General features: G+C 51.8%; 1 protein-coding gene across 1 annotated transcript in view; it reads left to right on the forward strand.

Moving 5' to 3' along the window:
• SHB (SH2 domain containing adaptor protein B) overlaps positions 1–21888 on the forward strand; it is a 150424-nt gene that overhangs the window by 97493 nt on the left and 31043 nt on the right. Inside the window, exon 4 of the mRNA XM_054500236.2 lies at positions 15850–16021. Coding sequence (XP_054356211.1) covers positions 15850–16021 — 172 coding nt within the window. The remainder of the gene's footprint in view (positions 1–15849; positions 16022–21888) is intronic.

Raw genomic sequence — 21888 nt, forward strand, 5'->3', positions numbered from 1 at the left:
GCTCCATGTGTAAAACCAGAAGTGCAGCTACCCAGGAATAATGGTGACGACCCCCCACCTGAGTCAGTGTTGTATGTGCATGTGAGAGTGTACATCCATCTGCATGTGTGTGGGTGTGTATGCAAGTGTATGCACTCACACTTGAGCGAGTCGTTGGTGTGGTCAGTGAGTAAGGCAGCTTGGCTGGGCCCTATCCTTAGCACAGTACCTGTCGGAAATGCCCTGTGCAGTTTTTTCTCGGCTTTTGGGAGCTCTCTGCACTGAGTCTTTGGAGCCTGAGGTGCAGGATCCATAGCTGGAAGAAGAGCTGTGTGGGATGGAGTTGGCTGGCCAAAATCATCACCCTCTCCTTTCACCCCTTATATTCGCTGATTGTGCAGATTTGGCCTAGATGGGGAAACTTGGGCTGGGAATGGGGTCAGTGCTTTCAAATTAACAAAGGGTGGAGAGTGTGGGGGACCCCTAAGGGACAGACCTGGGCCTCCCAAAGAGGGAGTCACAGGGATGTAGGGCCCAGGTGAAGTGTAAGACTTTTGGTTAGACCTGAATGTGTGTAATGAGCTTCCCATCATTGGGGGTTTGCAAGCAGAAGCTTGAGTGAGGCAGGGCTCTGACAGAGGGCGTCTCCTGGGAGGTCAGTCTGCAGCCAGCTCCGGGGACACATCCAGGCTTCATTCCATCAGAGCCCCAGCATGCTGGTCAGAGATGGGGAAAGAGGAAGATGGCTGAATTAGCTTCATCCATCTGTGAAGCAAAAGTGCCTTCCAGCTTTCAAAGCACTGTCCCGAATTGCGTTCAAGAAAAGACGCACCTCTCAGGCACTGCCTCAGCATTCTCCACTGTAGTGCCCTTTTTGGGCAGTGCTTCTGGAAGTCAGCGCCTTCCTTCCCATCTCATCAGGCTGGGGCTGCCACCGCGGAAGGCTCAGTTATCACTTCCCAGTTGTCTCAAAAACAGCTCTTAGAGCGTGTGAGGTGGCCCCAACTTCTTAGGAATGAAAGTTTCCCCTTCTCTGAGAATGGCTGACATGGAATTTAATTAAGGATTCGGAGAGTTGTTGGTGAGAAATACTTGGAGCTGTCCAAAGAGCAAACCCTGGGTGTTCGTTGCCTGCTCTGCTCCAGGAAGCTGACTGTGGCCTCACCAGACCCCCACTCCCACTTGTCAGATCCCAATCCCCAGGACAATGCCCAGTCAGGTTCCACTACCGGCTACTGGCTGCAGGGAGTGGACTGCAGCTCTGCCTCCACAGAGAAGTGATGTGGCTTCCATCAAGCTGTCAGCCCCCTTCCCACCCGGCAGAGACCCAGCCTTCCAGAGCAGGCTAGACTCTGTTCCTGGCCCATTTTGAATCGCCCCAGGAGTCTTTACAGCAACCAACAAATTGCAAGGCCAGCAGGTGGGTCTAGAAATGGCCTTCTTGCTCTGTCCCCAACCCACCCCCGTCAGATGCAGCTCGGGCCCACACGAGGCCTATGTGGCACCCCCTGCCCAATGTCGGGAAGGGGACAAGGAGCCTTGGATGATGTCATGGTGTCTGGGGGTGGTGCAGGTTGGTGTGGCAGGTCTACCTGGTTGCCAGTCTTTGTGGCACAGATTGCAAGATGGACAAATGGAACCCGAGCAGAAAGTGGCCACGTAGGGAGGGGCCCACAGGCAGGGACCAAGGAGCTGGGGTGGATAGTCTGTAGAAGCAGACCCCGGTGGAGGTGGCAAAGACACCAAATCAGTGTCTTCACACCTCTGAAGGACCAGTGTGAGGACTGGGAATGAATGTGTCCTGGGAGTCTCAGTTTCTCCACCTGGGAAGTGAGACCAGTAGTTCCCGCTTCAGAAGGGTCTTGGTGAGACTTGATGGGTATCACATCAGGAAGGTACTGGCATCGTTGCTAGCATTTACTGAGCACTTTCTGTGTGCATTGTCTCATTCAATCCTCACAATCACCCTCTGGGAGGTTAGTTTCCTCCTTTTACAGATAAGGAAGCTAAGGTTCCATGAGAAGAAATAACTTGGCCAGGGTCCCAGCCCGTGGCTGGTCAGCAGCAGAGCCGGACTTTGAACCTGTCGGCTCCAACTCCATATCCCCTGCCCTAACCCAGTCAAATGTCTGGCCTCTCTGGTGCTATCCAAGATGCTGCAGGAAATATGGTTGGAGCTCTCATCCTCCCATAGCCCTCAAGAAGTATCGCATGCCCTTCATCTCACTTGCACTAATTTCTGCCACATCTACACCGGGACATGTAACTGGGTGGTGGCTTCCCACCTGACATGGTTCCAGCCGGGGTTTCTGTAGGGGACTGGGTTCTGGAGGTTCATGCCTTCATTCAGGCGGGTGGATGGGGACCAGCGCCATCCCATGGGTTGGTCATGTTCTGTCACCACTCAGCACAGAGAGGGGCCCACATACCATAGAGTCCCACTCTCCCTATCCTTCTGGGGAAACTAAGGCTGAGAGTGGAGAAGGGAACAGCTGGAGACCTCATGGCAGAGCCAGTCAGGCCATACATAGAGGAATGACCAGCATTTCCATTTAACCCAGTGAGTAAACGGCTGTTTTTAATAATTTGCACTTGTATCTGAGAAGTAAGTAACTGCAGCTCTTGAGCTTGATGGAGGAGCCAGATGACAGGAGGGTGTGTGAAGGGCACCCCCCAGACCTTCTTGAGAAACTAAGTCATCTCATTTTGATTCACCATCTGAAGCTTTGTCTCCATGAAAGTTACTCTTCAGGCAGTGTCCTTGGCTCAGCCAGGTCTGCCTCACAGCAAAGATAAAAGACACATGACTCAAATACTGCTCAGCATACTTATTTTGGGTACTTATCTGTCTTCCCCACTAGCTCCTTGGCAGATTTCTCTGCCCTAGAAGTTTAGAACAGCGTGTTGCATGTTGGGACCCATGGGGCAATGGGAGGAGTCAGACAGTCCCAAGTTCACATGCCGGCTCCACCCTTCACCGCTTTGGGACCTGAGACAGACTGTTCAGTCTCCCTGAGCCTTAGTTTACTTATCTGTAAAATGGGAATGGTCACAACTTCTCACACTGGATCTCTGTGTTGATTAAATAAAAACAAAAGATCTGAATGAAAAGACATGGTGAGCCCTAAAGGATCATGCATGTAAGAAATGGTTTTGGTATTCAGAGAGGGCTTGCTATATTACACAAAATTCAATTTAACATAAAAACCATGCTGCATAAGGAAGTACTTAGTGGCCACAGAGGACCTGTTTCCAAAGCTCATTCCCAGTTATGCCTGGCAATGGGAAGCACGGATGGTGTGGAAAGCAACACTTCTTCAGGAAACCCCATATCTCAATTCCAGCAACAGTTCTAATGAGTCTCCTGGTTCTTCCATTCTTTTACTCAGTCCCTCCCGAGGATTGGGCCACTGGTCCCCCAGGTAGGAGAGGGTCCCCAGGGCCTTCCTCCGATCCGCACCTTCCCTATTCTAGGTCTGACATGTCTGTGGATTTCTTTTTTGCCTGAAGTGGTAAGTCTTAAACTTGCAGGCATCAGAATCACCTGGAGGAAGTGTTATACAGATTGCTGGGGTTCCACCCCCCAGGGTTCCTGATTCGGTAGATCTGGGGTGAAGCATGGGAGTTTTCATTTCCAACAAGTTCCCAAGTGATGCTGATGCTGCCATCTGGGGACCCCACTTTGAGAACATAGAGGATACAGAGTACATGCTTTGTATTAGGTGTGGGGTTGGGGTAGAGTTAGGGAGGGAAAGTCACCTCCTCCAGGAAGCCTTCCCTGACACAATCAGTTCCTTCCCCTCTGTGCTCCTACTACACCCTGTACTGGAGTACATTGGTTTATTCTGAAATAGCTAGATACACATTAGACACTGTCAGTGTGTGGGTGCTAACGCTATGGTATCACCCCTTAGCCAGCCTCCCTCTTGAGTTTTGACACCTTCAAAGCCTCATCAAGTGAGGCTAAAAGGGAAAGTAAGGCCCCAGTATGTCTATTTCCTAAACTGTGAATCATCTCAGAGCCAGCTCAACTAGCTAATTTAAAATAATCCCATTAAGGTAAGGAAGGATGGGGAGGAACCAGGGACAGGAAATTAACATTTATTGAGCAATAATTATAAACCTGGCATAGGTTAACCCTACAGAGTCTTGCAAGGCAGGGGTCACTTCATTGTCGTCGCTCAGATGACAGTACTGAAGCTCAGAGAGGGTGAGCAGCTTGCCTACAGTCACACAGCTGTGAACTTGGGCCAGTCTGACTGCAGAGCACTTGTTCTCTCCACTGCTGCCTTGATATCCTGTGTGTGGATATCCTGCCACCACGCCCGGCTAATTTTGTATTTTGGGGCCGGGGTATCCGGATTTAAAGTCCTGTGCTGTCACTTGCTGGCGGATGACCTGGGCCAAGTTGTCTGTTTCTTCATCTGTGCAGTGGGGGCGGTACTATGCACTGAGAGTTGGGGGCACAGTGAGTACTCATAGATATATCACTGTGGTTACTGTGGTTGTTTTTGAGACTGTATTGCACTCACACAGGGTTTATGCTGAAGTTGTTAGGGGCCTCCAGGATTCAGGAGACCTGGATTCAAGTAGAGACCTGGATTCAAGTGGAGACAGGGTTTCACCATATTGGCCAGGCTGGTCTCAAACTCCTGTGTGTGGATATCCTGTGTGTGGATATCCTGTGAATGTCTAGGCTGGGGTCAGGCTAGACATTCCCTTGCACACCGGTACAAGGCAGAAGCAGTTGCACCCATACCATGTTGCCCTCGTGACTTGTCACCGTCCCCCTCAAACACAGTCGCTCTGTAGCTGGTTTAACATTGTGTGTGTAGGGCACTGCTCCACACTTGCTATTCCCACCAAGCTATGTGACTCATCTTCATGTGCTCAGAATAAACAGGGCCCCGGCATCTGCAGAGGGTCCCTTGGAGAATCTTAAACCCGGCCACCACCACCTGTCCTAGCCAGGAGAATGCTGTCTCTTCCAAACCGGCTCCACTTAGGCTTCCATGATGCTTCCTGTCGCCTGTATAGCTTCCCAGAATGCCTTGAGCCTGTGAGGAAATTAACAATTGTGTTTGTACCAAATGCTTTTTGCTATGTAATGAGTAACAGTTGTAATTAATGTTTAACACGTGTGAACAGCAGGTCTGCCCAGGAAAGGGGGGTTTCAGTGAGAGAACGGGGATCACTTGCTTCCTTTGGCTAATGTGTTACTGAGGGACAGGTTTTTCCAGTTGGTTTTTCTGTTTGACATATGAATAAATTCATTTAGTAATCTTAAAAAAAGGAGAGAAGAAAAACACCAGTGTTTAATAGCTTTGTTTCATCTGCTAATTACATTGGTAGAAACATTCCTCCAAGTGCCTTTGTCTCCTCAGTGGAAAAAAAACAAAGATTTGATAGAATACCTTTGCTCTTCTGTTTGGCAGCTCAGAGATCTTCATGTGGAGATTTTTCAGTTCCCTGAGGTCAGAGACCCTGCCTCTCTTGTTTACACCTGTGATCTGTGCCTGGCACACAGTGAGCCCTCAGATATTTGAGTAAATCAGGCCGGACGCAGTGGCTTACGCCTGTAATCCCAGCACTTTGGGAGGCTGAGGCTGGTGGATCACCTGAGGTCAGGAGTTTGAGACCAGCCTGGCCAATATGGTGAAACCCTGTGTCCACTTGAATCCAGGTCTCTACTTGAATCCAGGTCTCCTGAATCCTGGAGGCCCCTAACAACTTCAGCATAAACCCTGTGTGAGTGCAATACAGTCTCAAAAACAACCACAGTAACCACAGTGATATATCTATGAGCACTCACTGTGCCCCCAACTCTCAGTGCATAGTACCACCCCCACTGCACAGATGAAGAAACAGACAACTTGGCCCAGGTCATCCGCCAGCAAGTGACAGCACAGGACTTTAAATCCGGATACCCCGGCCCCAAAATACAAAATTAGCCGGGCGTGGTGGCAGGCACCTATAATTCCAGCTACTCAGGAGGCTGAGGCAGGAGAATCACTTGAACCCTGGAGGTGGAGATTTCAGTGAGCCGAGATTGTGCCACTCACTTCAGCCTGGGCAACAGAGCGAGACTCCGTCCCGAGAAAAAAAAAAAAGAGATATTTGAGTAGATCAGGTCTCAGGAAAACCAACCCTGTGTTCTCTTAGGAGCAGTAGAATACCAGTAAATCTCATGGCCTGCCCACACACAGACGATGTGTTTTCATGTCTTTCTTGCATGCTGTATACCTGTTTCCTCACTAGGTGAGGCAGTGGGAGGGCATTTCTGAGTAGCCATTGGCTGCTGTGGCTGCCACCTCTGTTCTCAACTCCAAGGGAGACGTGGACAGCATGTCCCTGCCTGTCTGAGGATTGGCTGTGAATCCAGATGCCACATTGTAGGCCTGGAGACTGGTGTGTTGGTCGGGTGCAGGCAGCCCTGGCAAGCCATATTTGTGGCCAGTACCTGGCTTGTCCCCCCGACCTCCACTCTCCATCTCTGCTGGCCTCCTTCACAGCCATCCACAATGGGCAGCAGAGAAACATACACAGTGGGGCTGGGGCTTTGGGTCTTATGGACAGGGAGACTCATTTCCACAAATGCCCAGCCTGCTCCTTGCAGGTCTTTGGGCTTGTGGCTGGGGAAAAAGTCACTTTCCCAGGCTCTAGGCTTCTAAATAAGTGTCTGTGGGTGTCTGCAGGTGAAAGTGTCGGGAGACATACTGTATCAGACATGTGTAGGTCCCAGGTATGTTTTACAGATGGGCCTGGCCCGGAACTCAGGAAGGAGCTCAGGTGCTGGGGCCAGGGGTATCTGGATTTAAAGCCCTGTGCTGTCACTTGCTGGCGGGATGACCTGGGCCAAGTTGTCTCTGTTTCCTCATCTATACAGTGGGGGCGGTACTATGCACTGAGAGTTGGGGGCACAGTGAGTGCTCATAGATGTATCACTGTGGTTACTGTGGTTGTTTTTGAGACTGTATTGCACTCACAGGGTTTATGCTGAAGTTGTTAGGGGCCTCCAGGATTCAGGAGACCTGGACTCAAGTCCAAGTTCACGTCTAACTGTTGACTCTGGGTGAGTCAGTCCTTTTTCCAGCCCTCCATTTCCCATCTGCATAATGAGTTATGACAATAAATATGGCTTTCTTTGGCAGCCGTAGAGGCCTCTGCGTTTGGGTTATTTCATCATCTTCATTGGACTTTATCTTTAGATTTCCTGTAGTCAAGCATCAGATCTTAGGGTGGGGTCTTTGCTCCCAGTAATAGCATTCATTTTTCCTCTGGGGATGTCACAAATAAGAAAAGAAAGGCACGCCCCTTCTGCCAGGCCCGCCGTCCCCATCCCAGGCTTGGACATGTGTGTACGGCGTTCCTGGCACCCAGGCAGTGTCCTGGCACCTGCCTCACAGCCTTCCCGCTTGCCTGCTTTGTGATGAGTCGCTGGCCGCCTCCCCTCACAATGAGGACCTCTGTTCTCAGGCACCTCCCATCACGAGTGGCAGCACAATGCCCTGAGGCCTGTGTGTGTCTTCCAGGCGAACACAGAGGCCTCTTGTTGGTGATCCTGGAAATACAAATCAAACATTTGCTGGGCCAGTTGTCCTACAGGTACCTGAAAGGAACCTACACTCACTGGGCAGGTGGGGTAGGTGGGTGAGCAAAACTCACTCTTGAACTGGAGGGAAGAAGGGGCCTTACCTCTCTGGGCCTCGGTTGTGTCGTCTATAAAATGGGAATTCTCATACTTGTTTGGGAATTCTAATACTTGTTTTGCTGTGTGTTGGTGAGGGTCAGATGAGATGATGCAGGATGTTGTTTGGAAAGCTGAAACAGCAGAGGCCCATTGTCATGCGAACAGAGTTTCAGTCATCTACAGGTGTTAGTGCATTGTTGCGAAAGTTGATGGCATTTTCATAGACTCCAGGGGTCATGTAGTCCACCCTACCTCCCAAACCAATGCATAATCTCCCCTCCTTGCCCCTTCCTGGGGTCGCACAACTACCTGGGCAGCAGCGCCTTCTGTGCTCTCCACCCCAGCTGTCCCCACTCTCACCCACCTTTCCCCCTCACCAACACCCCAGAGTCCCAGCCTAGCTGTTGATGCTGTGCAGCAACCCCTGCCAGGGACTGTGCAAGGCCTTGGGCACTTTGACTCTGCCTTTGTACCTTGTTTTTGTAGAGTACTAGAACATTCGTGAACCAACCCCGAGGCCGCAACAGCCTTCAAACCCCTCCTGTCAGCCACATATGGTTTACAAATGTGGCCCATGTTCATTCCAGCTTATCCGCAGAGGGGCTAAGAAGCCTGTGGCGGTTGAGAGCTCCTTGCAAGCAGTCTACACACGGTGCCTTGTTTTTCGTCGTTCCAACCTTTATTGCCTCTGCTTAAAGGAAACTCCATCTTATACTGGAGAACTGAGAGGGTCATAGACTTCAGGCCAGAAAGAAGCAGCCAGACAGTCAGAACCTGGAGAACCATGCCAGTCTCCTCTAGGTCCTGTTGCTCCATTCCAGTTCTCTTTGAATGACCCCCTATCCCCGGGGGCCACTGCCCACACCCTTGGTCAATGGTGAGGACAAGAGGATGTGTGGCAGACTGTCAACTCTTCTGTCACTGCACCTCCGCCGGGGAAGGCACTCCTGGGTGGGGGAGGCTGCCCAGGGCTGCAGTCCCGAAGCAGAGGGCTCAAGGGCTAGCACTGGGACCCACTGCCTGTCACAGCAACCTGTTCCTATTGCCCTGGGCAAGTTACCTAACCATATCGGGCGTCACTTGTAAAAACGAGGGCAGTAATAGCACTGACCTCATAGGTTTGCCACAACGACTAGAGGAGAACATGGACTTTAAGTCCTCCATGGTGCCTGCCCATGAGCAGGAATCACTAAATAAAGAGTAAGCTGGGCCAGGCGTGGTGGCTCCTTCCTATAATCCCAGGATTTGGGGGAGACTGAGGTAGAAGGATCACTTGAGGCCAGGAGTTCAAGACCAGCCTGGGTAAGATAGTGAGATGCCACCTCTACAAACTTAAAAAAAAAAACCTAGCCCAGCATGGTAGCATGCACCTGTAGTCCCAACTGCTTGGGAGGCTGAGGCAGGAGGATGACTTGAGCCCAGGAGTTGAAGGTTGCATTGAGCTATGATCGTGCCACTGCACTCCAGCCTGAGTGACAGAGTGAGACCCTGTCTCTTAAAAAAAAAAAAAAAGAAAGATGAAGCCATTTTTCAAAACTGTTTCCAAAATCACTTGAGTGAGTCCAGCTCCTGAGTTTCCTTTGTTGGCTGATGAATGGAAAATTTATAGTCCTGCTGAGCAGGGTGCAGGTTCATTCCTTCAACAGATGTTGAGCATCCACTGTACATCAGACACTGTTTTAGGTATTGGGGATTTAGCCTTGAACAAAACGGAATGAAATGCCCTATCTTCTTGGAACTTCTGACTCAGGAATTTCAGCAGGAGTCATAGAAAAAGAGGTGGTTTCTGATACAGGCATTGTATCAGAGCATAGATGTGACCATGGGTCAGGGTCTCCCGCTTACAGGGGACCTGCCTGGACCTTGGTACATCATCTTTTACCTTCACAGTACAGGTATTGTCAGCCCTGGTTTGCAGATGAGGCAGCTAAGGCTCAAAGAAGTTTAAGAAACATGCCCCAAGTCACTCAGTAATGACAGAGACAGGATTCAAACCCAGGTTCTCCTGACTCCTAAACTGTGAGTAGAGCCACTGCAGCTCCTCCATTCCCTGGGTGGGTTTCAGCCATGGGCCATTCATCGGAGCTAGCTGCAGGTCGGCCACGGGGAGACTCTGAGGAGACTGAGGCACAAGGCCCCATCTCTGCAAAGTGTCCAATTCTGAGAAGACACCTACATGCCTCAGTGTTACAGAGGCCAGTGCCAGGACAGTGGTGCAGACTTTGGAGCTCAGAGGAGGAGAAAGGAATTCTACCTGGGGGTCTAGAGCAAAACCTACCCCAGGAGGTAACGTTGGAGCTGAGCTCTGAAGAGCTCTGAAGAATAGCTGGGTTTTTGCAGAGAAATAGTGAAGTAAAGGGATTCTGGAGGGTAGACTTAGCCAAACAAAGCCCTAAAGACAAAAGGGCAGATGATAGATCTGAGGACTGGCTGTCCTTTGTGATTGGAACCTAAGGGTGGGTGTGGAACCCACAGGGGTTTTGTAGGGGAAGATGCATCATTACATCAAATTCAGAGGAACTTGAGCGCCAGAATGAATTTGCCCTTTGTCCTGGGGCACTGGGGAGCCAGGGAGGGTTTGCAAGCCCAGGAGAGCTATGCTTCAGAGGTCCATCGGCTTTTTGGAGTTTGCTCTCTGGCCAGCTCTGAACAGTGGACAGGACAGTGGAAAGAGATCCACCCTGAAGGAACACATTTATCTCATCCAAGCACCTTCTGCACGTGAAACTTCCGTGAGTTAGGGGCAGACAAGAGACTGGAGAGGGCAAAGAAAAATAAATCCCAGGCGCAGCACCCATAGCACCCAGGCTGACTGAGAAGAGTGGTGTGGATGCCCCCTGAGCTACAGGAGATGGACTGAGGGCTGGGAGCTACCAAGAGGGAGACAATAATTCTCTGCAGGTGGGATCAGGGTAAGCTTTGTGGAGGAGGTGGCATTTGTGCCAGACCTTTTCTAGACATCATTCAGATGGAGCAGAAGGGCAGTAATTCCAGGCCTAGAAGGAGGAAGTGCACAGCAGGGAGGCCAGATGAGCGAGGCCCAGCTCCTGCCAGACCAGCAGCCCTTAGGTATTCTTGTGGGGAAGGAAGACCCAAGGGTGGGGTGAGCCTGATCCTGCCGTCCTGCAGTCCTGGGCTTGACCCTCGCCATGCTATTTGGCTTTAAGACCCTGGAGGATTTCCTCCTACCCCTCCTGGACCGCCGTTCCTCACCCATTACCTACGTGGCAGGGCCAGTAGGAGGGACAGAGCTAAGCTAGGTGTCTTGGATGCTGTCTTCTGTTGTTGGCAGTGACCACACTTCAGGACTGATTGGTATAAAATCTGTAATACAAGCAGAAAGGGGACCAATCCAGATGGGAGGGCCAGGAAAGCTTCCTAGAAGCAGGGCACTTGAGCTGGGTCTCAAGGAATGAGTCCTGTCACCATGTCAGAACTTCTGGAAAGACGTTGACCAGGCTCTCTGTCCCATCAACCACCAAGGTCTGGTCCCCATCATTGGAACCAAAGTCAGAAGGGCTCCCAGAGCCTCAACCTGCCCAGCTCTGAGTCTTACTTTCCTCCTTCAGATTCCGACTTCCATTTTTAATTGCCCATAGGTGAAATTAATTAGGTTCTGTCATTCTAATGACTCACGGGGGTAGCATATTTTTTCTCTAAATGCAGATATTCTTTTGAGGGAGTGTGTCTTTATCTTTTGCAGAAAAATCACTAAATTAAAAGAATTGCCATGTTAAATTGCAGGTTAAGGAGAAACGTAATTAGAAGGAATGAGAGCAGTTGTGTTTGGAGCTTTTGTTCTTAACATTTTTTTTCTTAGGCTGCCGAATCACTGCACTTGGAGTTTGTATATTTGTATTTTAGGTGAAATGATTTGCCTAATTAAGCCTGTCACTCATCACCACCTGTTCTAAGATATATGGCTATATTATTAAGCTTGCCAGCAAATGTATAAATTATTTCAGTGGGGAATAACAGTGTTGACTAGGATGTTACTAGGTTTTATCCAATTTATCTGGTATGAAACCGATTTTTTTTTCCCGATAAAGCAAAACAGCAGTTCATTAAGTTTCTTCATTTAATCACTTATTGAGCACCTGTTATGTTGCCGGTAATGGGCTAGATATGGGGGAAGGGGCACATGATACAGCCCATACCCTCAGGGGGCTCACCGGGAGCCAGGAAGGACACGCAATTAGGGTGCTAAGATCAAGGTGAGTCTTGGGAGAGGTGAGGTCCAGGAAGGCTTCCTGAAATAGGTGACCTCTGGAGGGTAAGTGGTATCAGTGAGGTGAAGAGATTGGTGGACCTGAGGCTGGACAAGCAGCCGGGTCCTAGAGAGCCTTTTGGGTTGTGCCGAAAAGCTTGGGCTCCCTCCACAATCATGTTCTGTGCTCCATGCCTCTCTGCTCACCTGTGTTGGGACGTCGATTGAAGAGATTTATATTGGCAGAAATCTCCCAATCCTGATTTTAGCCAGTGGAGCCCCAGGATGTCAGGAGTGAAAGTGACTTATAATTCATCTGGTCCCTTGGTCTCCTGAGCCTGTGGCAAAACTAAGCCTAGAACCTCACTTCCAGCTTAGTCCCCTTCCTATGTCAAGCCAATCCGCTGCCCTTCAACACTGGCAGCCCTATGGGCCAGGATGCCTGCTGAGTTGTATCCTCTCTATTCCTGACAACCAGAAAATTAGCAGCAGGGAGGCATCATGGAGAAGTGCAGGCTGGTCCCATGCTCCCTGACCACATCCCCTCCTGTGCCCATCCCATTGGGGGCATCACCCTCCCCCAAGCCAGAAATCTGGGCATCACACAGCAGTCATCCCAGACTCACTCCCACAAGTAGTCAAGCTTCTACATCCCTCCCGTCATTGAGGGGGTCAGCCTCCATCACCTTTCCCTGACTGGTCTTCCCGTCTTCAGGATTGACCCCAAACCCACCCTCCACCAGCACTCAGAGAGGTCTCTAAAGCCCATTCTCTGATTATCCCCATCCATAAGTTCAAGTCTAAGCTGTTTAGAAAGGAGCTCCAGGATGACATGGCCCCAATTTGTCTATCTAGCCCCAGTGCTCTCCCCTGCCCAAGGTCACCTAGGGAGGGCTCTGCAAAGTAGGGGCTCGGGTAAGAACCTGCTTCACCTCTTTCTCTCCTCCCAACCCCCTGTCCAAGACCATATGTCCCATGATTGGTTGCCATGAGGGTGCCGTCATTCAGCCGGAACCCCAGTGGGAGATCCAGGCTACTGGAAGGCCAGCGAGGGGTAGATGCTGGTGGTGATGTGTGTGCTAGGGCCCCGGCTCCAGGTTTTAGCCCACTACCACAAAAGCCCCCTTATCAGCTGATGGGAAAGGGCCTTCTCACTCTCCAGCCCCAGGACCTGTCCCCTGGGAAGGCCTTGAGGTCATTGCTGTCTGTGTGTAGTTGGACACAGGACGGAACTGTGGCCTGAAGGAAGGGCAGGAACCCCCAGCGAGTCCTTGCTCTGCCCCCTCTGCACGCCACCAGCCCTGGCATCACAGAGCTGTGGGTGTCTCTAGGTTAAGGCATGGCCTCCATGCTGCTTTCTGGAAGCTTAATTAGGGCCTTTGGTGAGTCTTCCTCTCATGGGTAAGGCCAGCCCATCCTTCCAGCACTTAGGACAACAGCCTGTGGTCACCCGTAGTCCTCCTCCTCTCACACTGCGCTTCAGCCTGTGGTCACCCGTAGTCCTCCTCCTCTCACACTGCACTTCAGCCTGTGGTCACCCGTAGTCCTCCTCCTCTCACACTGCACTTCAGCCTGTGGTCACCCGTAGTCCTCCTCCTCTCACACTGCACTTCAGCCTGTGGTCACCCGTAGTCCTCCTCCTCTCACACTGCGCTTCAGCCTGTGGTCACCCGTAGTCCTCCTCCTCTCACACTGCGCTTCAGCCTGTGGTCACCCGTAGTCGTCCTCCTCTCATGCTGCGCTTTGCATGCACGGGCGAGTCCTGCCATCTCTGCCTGCAGAATGTGGCTGGATCTGACCACTGGCGGGCACTGCCTCGCTGCCCTCCTGTGTGCCTGTGTATGCATGCTCTCTGTCCCTCTAATTAGCCAGCTGTACTTTATAAAGCAGTTTTAGGTTCACAGCAAAATCGGACAGAGTCCAGAGTGTTCCCATACACCCCTTGCCTCCATCTCTTTTCAGCATAGCAATCCTGTAAGGAAGCGCCCGGTCAGAACGGCTCTCCATGTCTCTCAGAACAAAGTCAGAGTCCTTCCCAAGACCAGGAAGCCTGGCTTCCTTCCCAACTCCCTTCCAGTCACTCTGGGTCATTTTGTGTCTCACTCTAGGCATAGTCCCACCCCAGGGCCCTTGAACTTGCTCTTCCTTCTGCCTGGAGTGTCCTTCCTACAGATGTTCCTCCCTCCCTTCAGGTATTTAGTCAGATGTCACCTTTGGAGAGGACTTTCCTGCCCTGCTGTATTTTTCTCAGTGGCACTTGTCACCAGCCACTGATATGCAGATTGATTTATTGCCTGTCTCTTCTCATGAGGCCCCTGCGCTCCATAAGCAGGGATCTCTGTCTGTTGAGTCCACCGCTATTTTCCCGGCCTTGAACTGTGCCTAGTACATGTGGATGAGTGGTTAGGAGCATCATCGCGGGTGGACTACCTGCCGGTGTCACTGCTGGGTAGCAGGTTGGCCACACGCTCAGCACAGTCTGGAAAGCTGGTGGGTCCGGTGTCTCTGGAGCCTTCTGTTGGCAAGAGCCTCCCTTCCCACTGTTTTCCGAAGTGGTTAATGGAGAAAGAGCGTCTTAGAGGGACAGAAATGCCCCACAGTCCCTGATAGGGAAGATGGTTCAGTGACTGAGATGTAGAACAGGTTCATCACGCTCCTCAGTTTCAGCAGACAGCACATTTCCCCGCCGGCGCTGAGGTTTCTCCAGGACTTTCTGTGAGCGTGGGGGTTGATTGCTGTGTGTCTGGCCGGGCTTGGAGGATAGCTTGCCACAATCATGCTTGCTGTTTAGAGGAGAGGTTTATGCCTTTGTGTGGCACAGCCAGGGACATGTTTGTAGGCCTGCAGCTGGCCTCGGCTTCAGGAACCTTCCTCTGCAGGCTCTGGCCTCGTTTCTTAGGTACCCTCTGTGTGTCAGGCGCTGGAGTATCCTCCCATCTGACCTTCACAGCAGCCTGGGGAGACAAGAAATGGGGACTCAAAGAGGTTCAATAGCATAGCCGAGGCTCGCAGCTAATCACTGGCGGGCTTAGGAGAGGAACTCAGGTTGGTTCAGTTGCTTCTGTGAGGTGCCTAGTACTGTGTGTGCATTGAGCAGACACGGTAAGTGTGATTTATAATAACCGCACAGACTACGTTCCAGGCACAGTGCTAAGATTTCTAGGTGTGTCACCTGCTTTAATCCCCATGAGATAGGTGCTGTCATTATCCCTGTTTTTCAGAGAAGGAAACAGGCCCAGCTGGATAACTGGCAAGGTGGTCTCCGGGAACCCTCTGGCAACTCCAGTTTTAGCTCAGTGCTTTCTGCTCTTTGTGGTGTCTCCAGGGTCTCCCTCAAGGAGCATCCTCCCCCAGGCTGTGGGGCTGAACGATGCTCCCACAGGCCCAGGGCAGGGAGAAGAGCATGTAGAATGGCCCTTCCTGTGCTATAGGCACTGCTCTAGCCTCACCTGGGCGCTGGGTCCTGGGCCCGTGCAGGGGATCTGAATACAGGGGATGTAGCATGACCCCCAAGTGGCACTCTGTAGGAGTATCCCAGGGAAGGGGGCAGATGTAGCCAGTATGGCCTGAGGTGGGATGAGAGGAGGAGAGGAGCCACTTGGAGGCAGATTTTTGGCCCAATACAAGAAACAGCTTTTCCCCCTGAGAACTGTCCAGAGGACAGAGCTCCCCCAAGACAGTGCCATGCCCCCCTGCTGGAGGCCGCAAAGAGGTTCCTGTGGGGGTAAGGCTGAGCCCAGTGGCCTCTGGAGGCTCAACCAGCCCCTCACACGCACCAATGGGCTGTGACCACGTGGGTGTCCTGTCTTAGGAAGCGAAAATCTTTTGTGCCATGTTATTTCATTGCTTGAAACCGTTCCTCCTGCAAGTTGTAAAGTGCCAACTAGAGCAGTTGAACGTTACCCTTCTATGCATCACAGTAGCTCCCTGGGCTGAGCTCTGCTAAACCTGCACTTTCTCTCTCTCCCCGCAGCACAGTTTAATGGCAACGAGAAGCGGCAGTCATCCCCCTCGCCTTCGCGGGACCGGCGGCGCCAGCTTCGTGCCCCTGGAGGGGGCTTTAAGCCTATCAAACATGGGAGCCCCGAGTTCTGCGGGATCCTAGGAGAAAGGGTGGATCCTGCCGTCCCCCTGGAGAAGCAAATGTAAGTTCTGAGAGAGCAAAGCCCAACCTCACCTCCCAGTTCACCTAGTTTTTGCCCTCTCTTTTGTGTCATCTTCTTTTAAAAATCCACAGACTGGGCCGGGCGTGGTGGCTCACACCTGTAATCCCAGCACTTTGGGAGGCCGAGGTGGGTGGATCACTTGCCTAGGAGTTCAAGACCAGCCTGGACAACATAGTGAGAGCCTGTCTTTACAAAAAAAAGAAAAAAATACAAAAATTAGCTGGGTATGATGGCATGCACCTGTAGTTCCAGCTACTTGGGAGGCTGAGGCAGGAGATTCAATTGAGGCCAGGAGGTTGAGGCTGTGTTGAGCTGTGATCACACTACTGCAGTCGAGCCTGGGCAACAGTGCGAGACCCTGTCTCAAAAAAAAAAAAAAAAAAAAAAATTCCCAGACTGAGGCATGCTAGAACTCCAGGGGCCTTCTAGTCTGCCCCTACCTCCCACTCTGTGTATACGTGGGCAGGTTAAGGCTCTTGGAAGGTTGAGGCTCCCACCCAGCCAGTGGTAGGCCCAGGATTAGAACACATACCTCCTGGCTTCTAGCCCTGAACTTGTTCTCTCCACACTGTGTTGCCACCCTTACCTTCAATGGCAGGAGGAACTGCAAAAGAGTCTACAGGGTGCACTCCTCCTTTTTACTTCCTAGTAATTACTTTCTCATTTCATCAGGCGGCAAATAAGTTCTTGGAAAAACTAAATATAAACTAAATCCTTTCCCCTAAGTGTGAAACTATGTGTAAATTAGATTTATTTTCTAGCTACAGTTGTGTTCTTGCTCCATGTCTGCTTGATACTATTAGAGTTGGGCAAGGCCTTTCCACTCTTGATGCAGGTTTTCTCAGCCCCTTTGCCCAGAGATTGCCCATCTCCAGTCAGTGGCCAAGTCCCATCCATGCTGCCCCCAAGGTCCCACGTCCCTTTCCGTCCTTGCTGCCCCCAGCACTGTGCAGGGCCGGGCCCTTTATTGCCCCTCCCCTTGGCCGTGGTTATCGTCTCCCTGCTCTGCCACATCATCCCTGGGTGCAGGTTCCTGCTCTGCTCTGAAACCTTCAGTGGCTCCACTCCAGTGGTGGACTTTATTCACCCCCAGGATAAAGTCCCACTTCCCTAGCCTGCCATTCATTCTGTAAATTGTCCCCAAACTATGTTTTCAGTTTCTAACCATGCCTCATACCTGGACTAGAATGAGCTTCTCCAGGAACTTGACAAAGCAGGTGCGGGACTTGTGCTGGTGTCCTCAGGTGTCTTGTCTGCTTAAACAAGCAAATGTGCAATAAAGGGTTGTCAGCCCATTGCCTAGATGAGAACATCAGGGCCCAGAGTGGTGCAGAGCCTTGGCAAGGACTCATGGCTCAGAGTGCCCCCAACCTTGTGACCCAGACCCCACCCTCTCCCCTCCCCTCTCCTCCACTTACTCTTTGCTCATTCCCACCCTTTGCCTGGTACGGAGTAGGCACACATAAGGCCACAAGACTCACTGATACCACGCATGGTTCGTGAGCCCTCCGTGGTGTGTGTCATGTACTGTATTTGTCTTGGCCCGGGGATTCTGGTCTTGGCATGGCCAGCAGGGCATCCCCTCACAGGAAATTCTCACTCGGTGAGCAGGATGCAGGGTTTTCCGAATGACGTCATATGCTGCCCTTTTAAGCAAGTGCTGTCACCTCTGGAGGCTTCTGCCACCTTTGTGAGTGCTCCACTCCTGCGGTACAGAGCACATCGGGGGCTGCTTGCAGCCGGTGCTGTGAATCATTTCTTACAGCCGTGCAGATCTTCTGGCAGGTTTTGCTTATTTCTCATCAAACTGTGCACTTTTAATCAACAAACTGTGACCCACAGATGTTCGGCGTGCGTCCTGACCAGCAGTGGCCAGGTCTGCCTGGGTCAGTCTGGGCCCAGCCTGCCCTCTCCCACCCCCGGACTCAGCCTTCATCTCAAGGCGGGAGGGTTGGGCTCTCTTTCCTTTCCCATTCCCACTTGATGGGGCCCCCAGCCAAGTCCAGAGTCATGACTGGCTTTTCCTCCCCCATCGTCTCATCTCCCCACGATTAACTCCCCAAGATGAGTCAGAAGTCCTGACTCATCACCCAAGGGGTGTGCTTACGGTAAAATCCCATTTCGGATAGAGCCTGATGACCCCAGTAAAGAGGATCACCCAGTCCCCCACCTGGACTGATGCTGCTCTGGAGTTCAGGAGGTGCCTTCCAGTCTGAACCTCTCCTCCACCCTAGCACAGAGGGAGGTAGGAGGGGGAGACCGAGGCACTGGGGGTATGCCCCAGGTCACACGGGGTGGCCATGGATGGGCAGGCACACGTCTGCCTAGGTGCCCATACCACCTGCCTCCCTTCCTGGGACAGCAGAAAGGCTGCTCCAGTGCTCAGGGTCTGTCCCCAGTGCCTCCTGGAGGCAGCCCCACCCGCACCCCTCTTCCTTCCTCCATCATTACCATCAGTATATGAACGTGTCCCAGTAACAAATTTTGCCAACATAAGTAAAAAAAAAAAAAAAAAAAAAAAAAAAAAACAACCTTGACTCAACATGCCTCTCTAGGTACTGCCCCTGCTGAGAACAGAAACTCCATGAGGGCAGGAACTTGTCTAGGTCACCACTACATCCCCTGTGCCTAGAACAGTGCCCAGCACGTAACAGGTGCTGAATAAATAGCTGTTGCATGAACGAACAGTCTCCAAAGAGCTGCCAGCACTTCCCCCCTCTCTGTCACCTCCCCTTCTCTCTCACCCACCACAACCAGCCTCCCTTTTCTGCCCTGGTCCCCAGACGACCCCCTCTGTCGTCCGTGGCAGTCACCACAGTTGACCACTGTCCTTCTGGGCCTCTGGGCCTGGTGCTCCTCCTGCCTCCCTGGCATCTCCTTTGCTGACTCCTTGCCTCTCCTTGACCTGAAGGTCTGACTTTCCAGGGCTCAGTCTCCAACTATGTGCTCTCCCTGGGTTGTCTCTCTCAGGATCCTGGTGGTGACTCACAGACATGTAGCATCAGCCCACACCTCTCCCAGAGCTCCTGACTCCTACATCCGGTTGCTTCCTGGCATCTCCATTTGGCTGACAAGTGGGCATCTCAAACTTAATGTGTTCAAAACTGGGCTCCTGATCTTCTCGAAACTTGCCCCTGCCCCAGCTTCCACACCTCCATAAACAGTGTCACATCTAACTAGTTATGGCTCAAGCCACAAACCCATCATCATCTTGATTCCCTTTTTTGCTGGACACCGGCATCTGTTGCTTTACCAAATTCTGCCAGTGCTCCCTCCTGAGTACCACCAGAATCCATCATTCCTCCATCTCCGCGGCCACCTGCCATGTGACCTACTTCACTAGTATCCTGACTTGTCTCCTCTGGCCCCTCCTCACGCCAACCTGACTGACTATCTGTAAGATTTCCCAGGGCAAGTAACATCTCTTAAAACTCTTATTGCTGTGGATGAAATCAAACTTCTCCTCCTGGGCACAAGAACTGGGCCTACCTCCTGCCCGCTGCTCACAGTGCCTGGGTCATTCTTGCTGCGTTTCTGCTCTGTGAGCACCGCAAGCGCATTCCTACCTCAGGACCTTTGCACTTGCTGCCTGTTTTGCAGAGATGTTTTCTTTGGCTCTTCACGATTGGCTCCTTCTCATGTTCTCAGGCCACATGTCATCTCCTCAGGGGCCTCCCCTGCCCATTCATTTCTAAGCAGGCATCTCATCCAACCCCAGTCACTGCCTTATCGTAACCCCAGGATGCCTGCATAACCCTTGTCACTATCTGGAATTGTTTCCTGTATCACTCTGTTGACTCTTCCTCTCCCTTCATCAGCCCCGTGAGATCAAGGATATAGTGAGTGGTGAGTAAATACTGGATGAGCTCATGGGTATTGGCTGGGGTGAAGGATGATAGTTGAGTCTCCCTAATCCCCCTGGTTCTGACCTGACTGGCCAACCCCATGAGGTCCAGCCCATCCCTGAGATGACCTCCTGCCTGGATTCTCTTTCCAGGTGAAGCAAGGCCTATGTGGGCCCAACAGTTGGCTGTAGCCCCCTACAGGACCGCCCAGCCCAGCCTGACTCCTGGTCTCCAGCCTCCTGCTGACAGGCTGGCCAGTGCTGGCCCGGCCCCCAGATCCAGCACCCTCTGCTCCTTCTCTCCTTTGTTCCTCAGCCCCTTGTCCCCTGCCCTTACCTCTGTGTGGAGCAGTTGGGGAAGGGACTGGTAGCTTATCCTGTTAACCACCTGGGATTCCCCTTAACAAGAATCCAGAGGCCATGTCCCCATCTCAGAGCAGGGCTTGCTCCTGAGCTCAGGGAGGGTGGACAGCAGGCAGCACCTCCCCAGAGACCACTTCTAGGCCTTTCCCTGAGGACCGCTCAGCTTCAAATGGCTGGGACTTGTTTTCCTAGTAAAACGTTTTTGTCAGCTCACTGAGGGTGTGTTACACAGTGAAATCTCCCAGAGGACAGCCTTCCCAAACCTGTTGACTCTTACTTCCGAAGTCAATGCTTTGTTTCTCCTGATTACAGCCATGTAGCCTTTCTAAAGCATAACATGGGCGTTCATGTCTCAGGAAATGTTTTACTTGTGGTGTTTTAATTGTGGCAACCCATGTATACCCCAACTTCACATTCCTCTTTACATATTTCTCTGTACCTTTAGAAAGAAAGGGGTCTGTGGTCTGCATGCTCTTCCTGCCTTCTCCTCTGGAAAGTCTCCGCTCCGGATGTCCAGCTTGGTGGCCACCGCCTGGACCGTCCACCACTTGGCCACATTCCCACTGGACAAGGACACTCACATTTACTCTCCAGTCCTTGACTTTAAAGTTGATTTTTTTTCTTAGGATTTTAATTTTGCTGTGGCCGCTGCTACTAACTGTTGAGCTCTGCCTCATGAGTGGCGGGAATTGCATGGGGATGGGCGGTTTGGGTTTTTCTCTGAGGAGAATGTCAGTGCCGGAACTCTCAGAGGCATGGTTTGCAGGACACTCTGAGACAGGCACCAGGAGGCAGCATCCCCACTTGCACCTGGAAATGTAAAATGCAGCCTCCGGATGGGCAGCGGCCTGCAACCATTGTGGGTGGGGATGCCACCACACAGTCTGCGAGGGCAATCTCTTTCTGCTAATGCTGCAGCTGCCGTCGGTTAAGACTCGCCCCACATCAGGCTGTACGTTGGCCCTTCCTGTGGGGCCACTTGTTACATTCCCACAACCCAAAAGAGGTTGGCATGATCCTCGCTTAATAGGAGCTGCCTGGTCAGTGGCTTGCCTGGCCAGTGGGCAGCAGAGCCACCATTCGGAGCAGCATGCGTGTCTCTGTGGACAAAGCACACTCCAGCCACGGTACCGCCCAGTGCCTCTGCCTCTTCTGGCTGAGTCTCACCCCCTCCACTACCGTGCAGAGAACATCATGTAAACAGGAATGTATTTTGAGTGTGTCCCCTCATGGGCAGTGAGGATCTTTATTCTTCCCCTGCAGTTTTACCGTCAGCTCTTCCAGTCATGAAAATCAATGAGCCAGACATGGCGGTGCGTGCCTATAGTCCCACTACTTGGGAGGCCGGGGCAGGAGGATCCCTTGAGCCCAGGAGTTTAAGGCTGCAGTGAGCCATGATCACACCACTGCACAACTGTCAGGGCAACAGAGTGAAAACCTGTCTCTAAAAACCAAAAAAAAAAAAAAAAAAAAAAAACACGCACACACACACAAAAGGAAGATCAGGCCAGATGCAATGGCTCACGCCTGTAATCCTGAAGATCAGGCCAGATGCAATGGCTCACGCCTGTAATCCTGAAGATCAGGCCAGATGCAATGGCTCACGCCTGTAATCCTGACACTTTGGGAGGTGAGGTGG

This window comes from Pongo pygmaeus, chromosome 13, assembly GCF_028885625.2.
Source record: "Pongo pygmaeus isolate AG05252 chromosome 13, NHGRI_mPonPyg2-v2.0_pri, whole genome shotgun sequence".
NCBI lineage: Eukaryota > Metazoa > Chordata > Mammalia > Primates > Hominidae > Pongo > Pongo pygmaeus.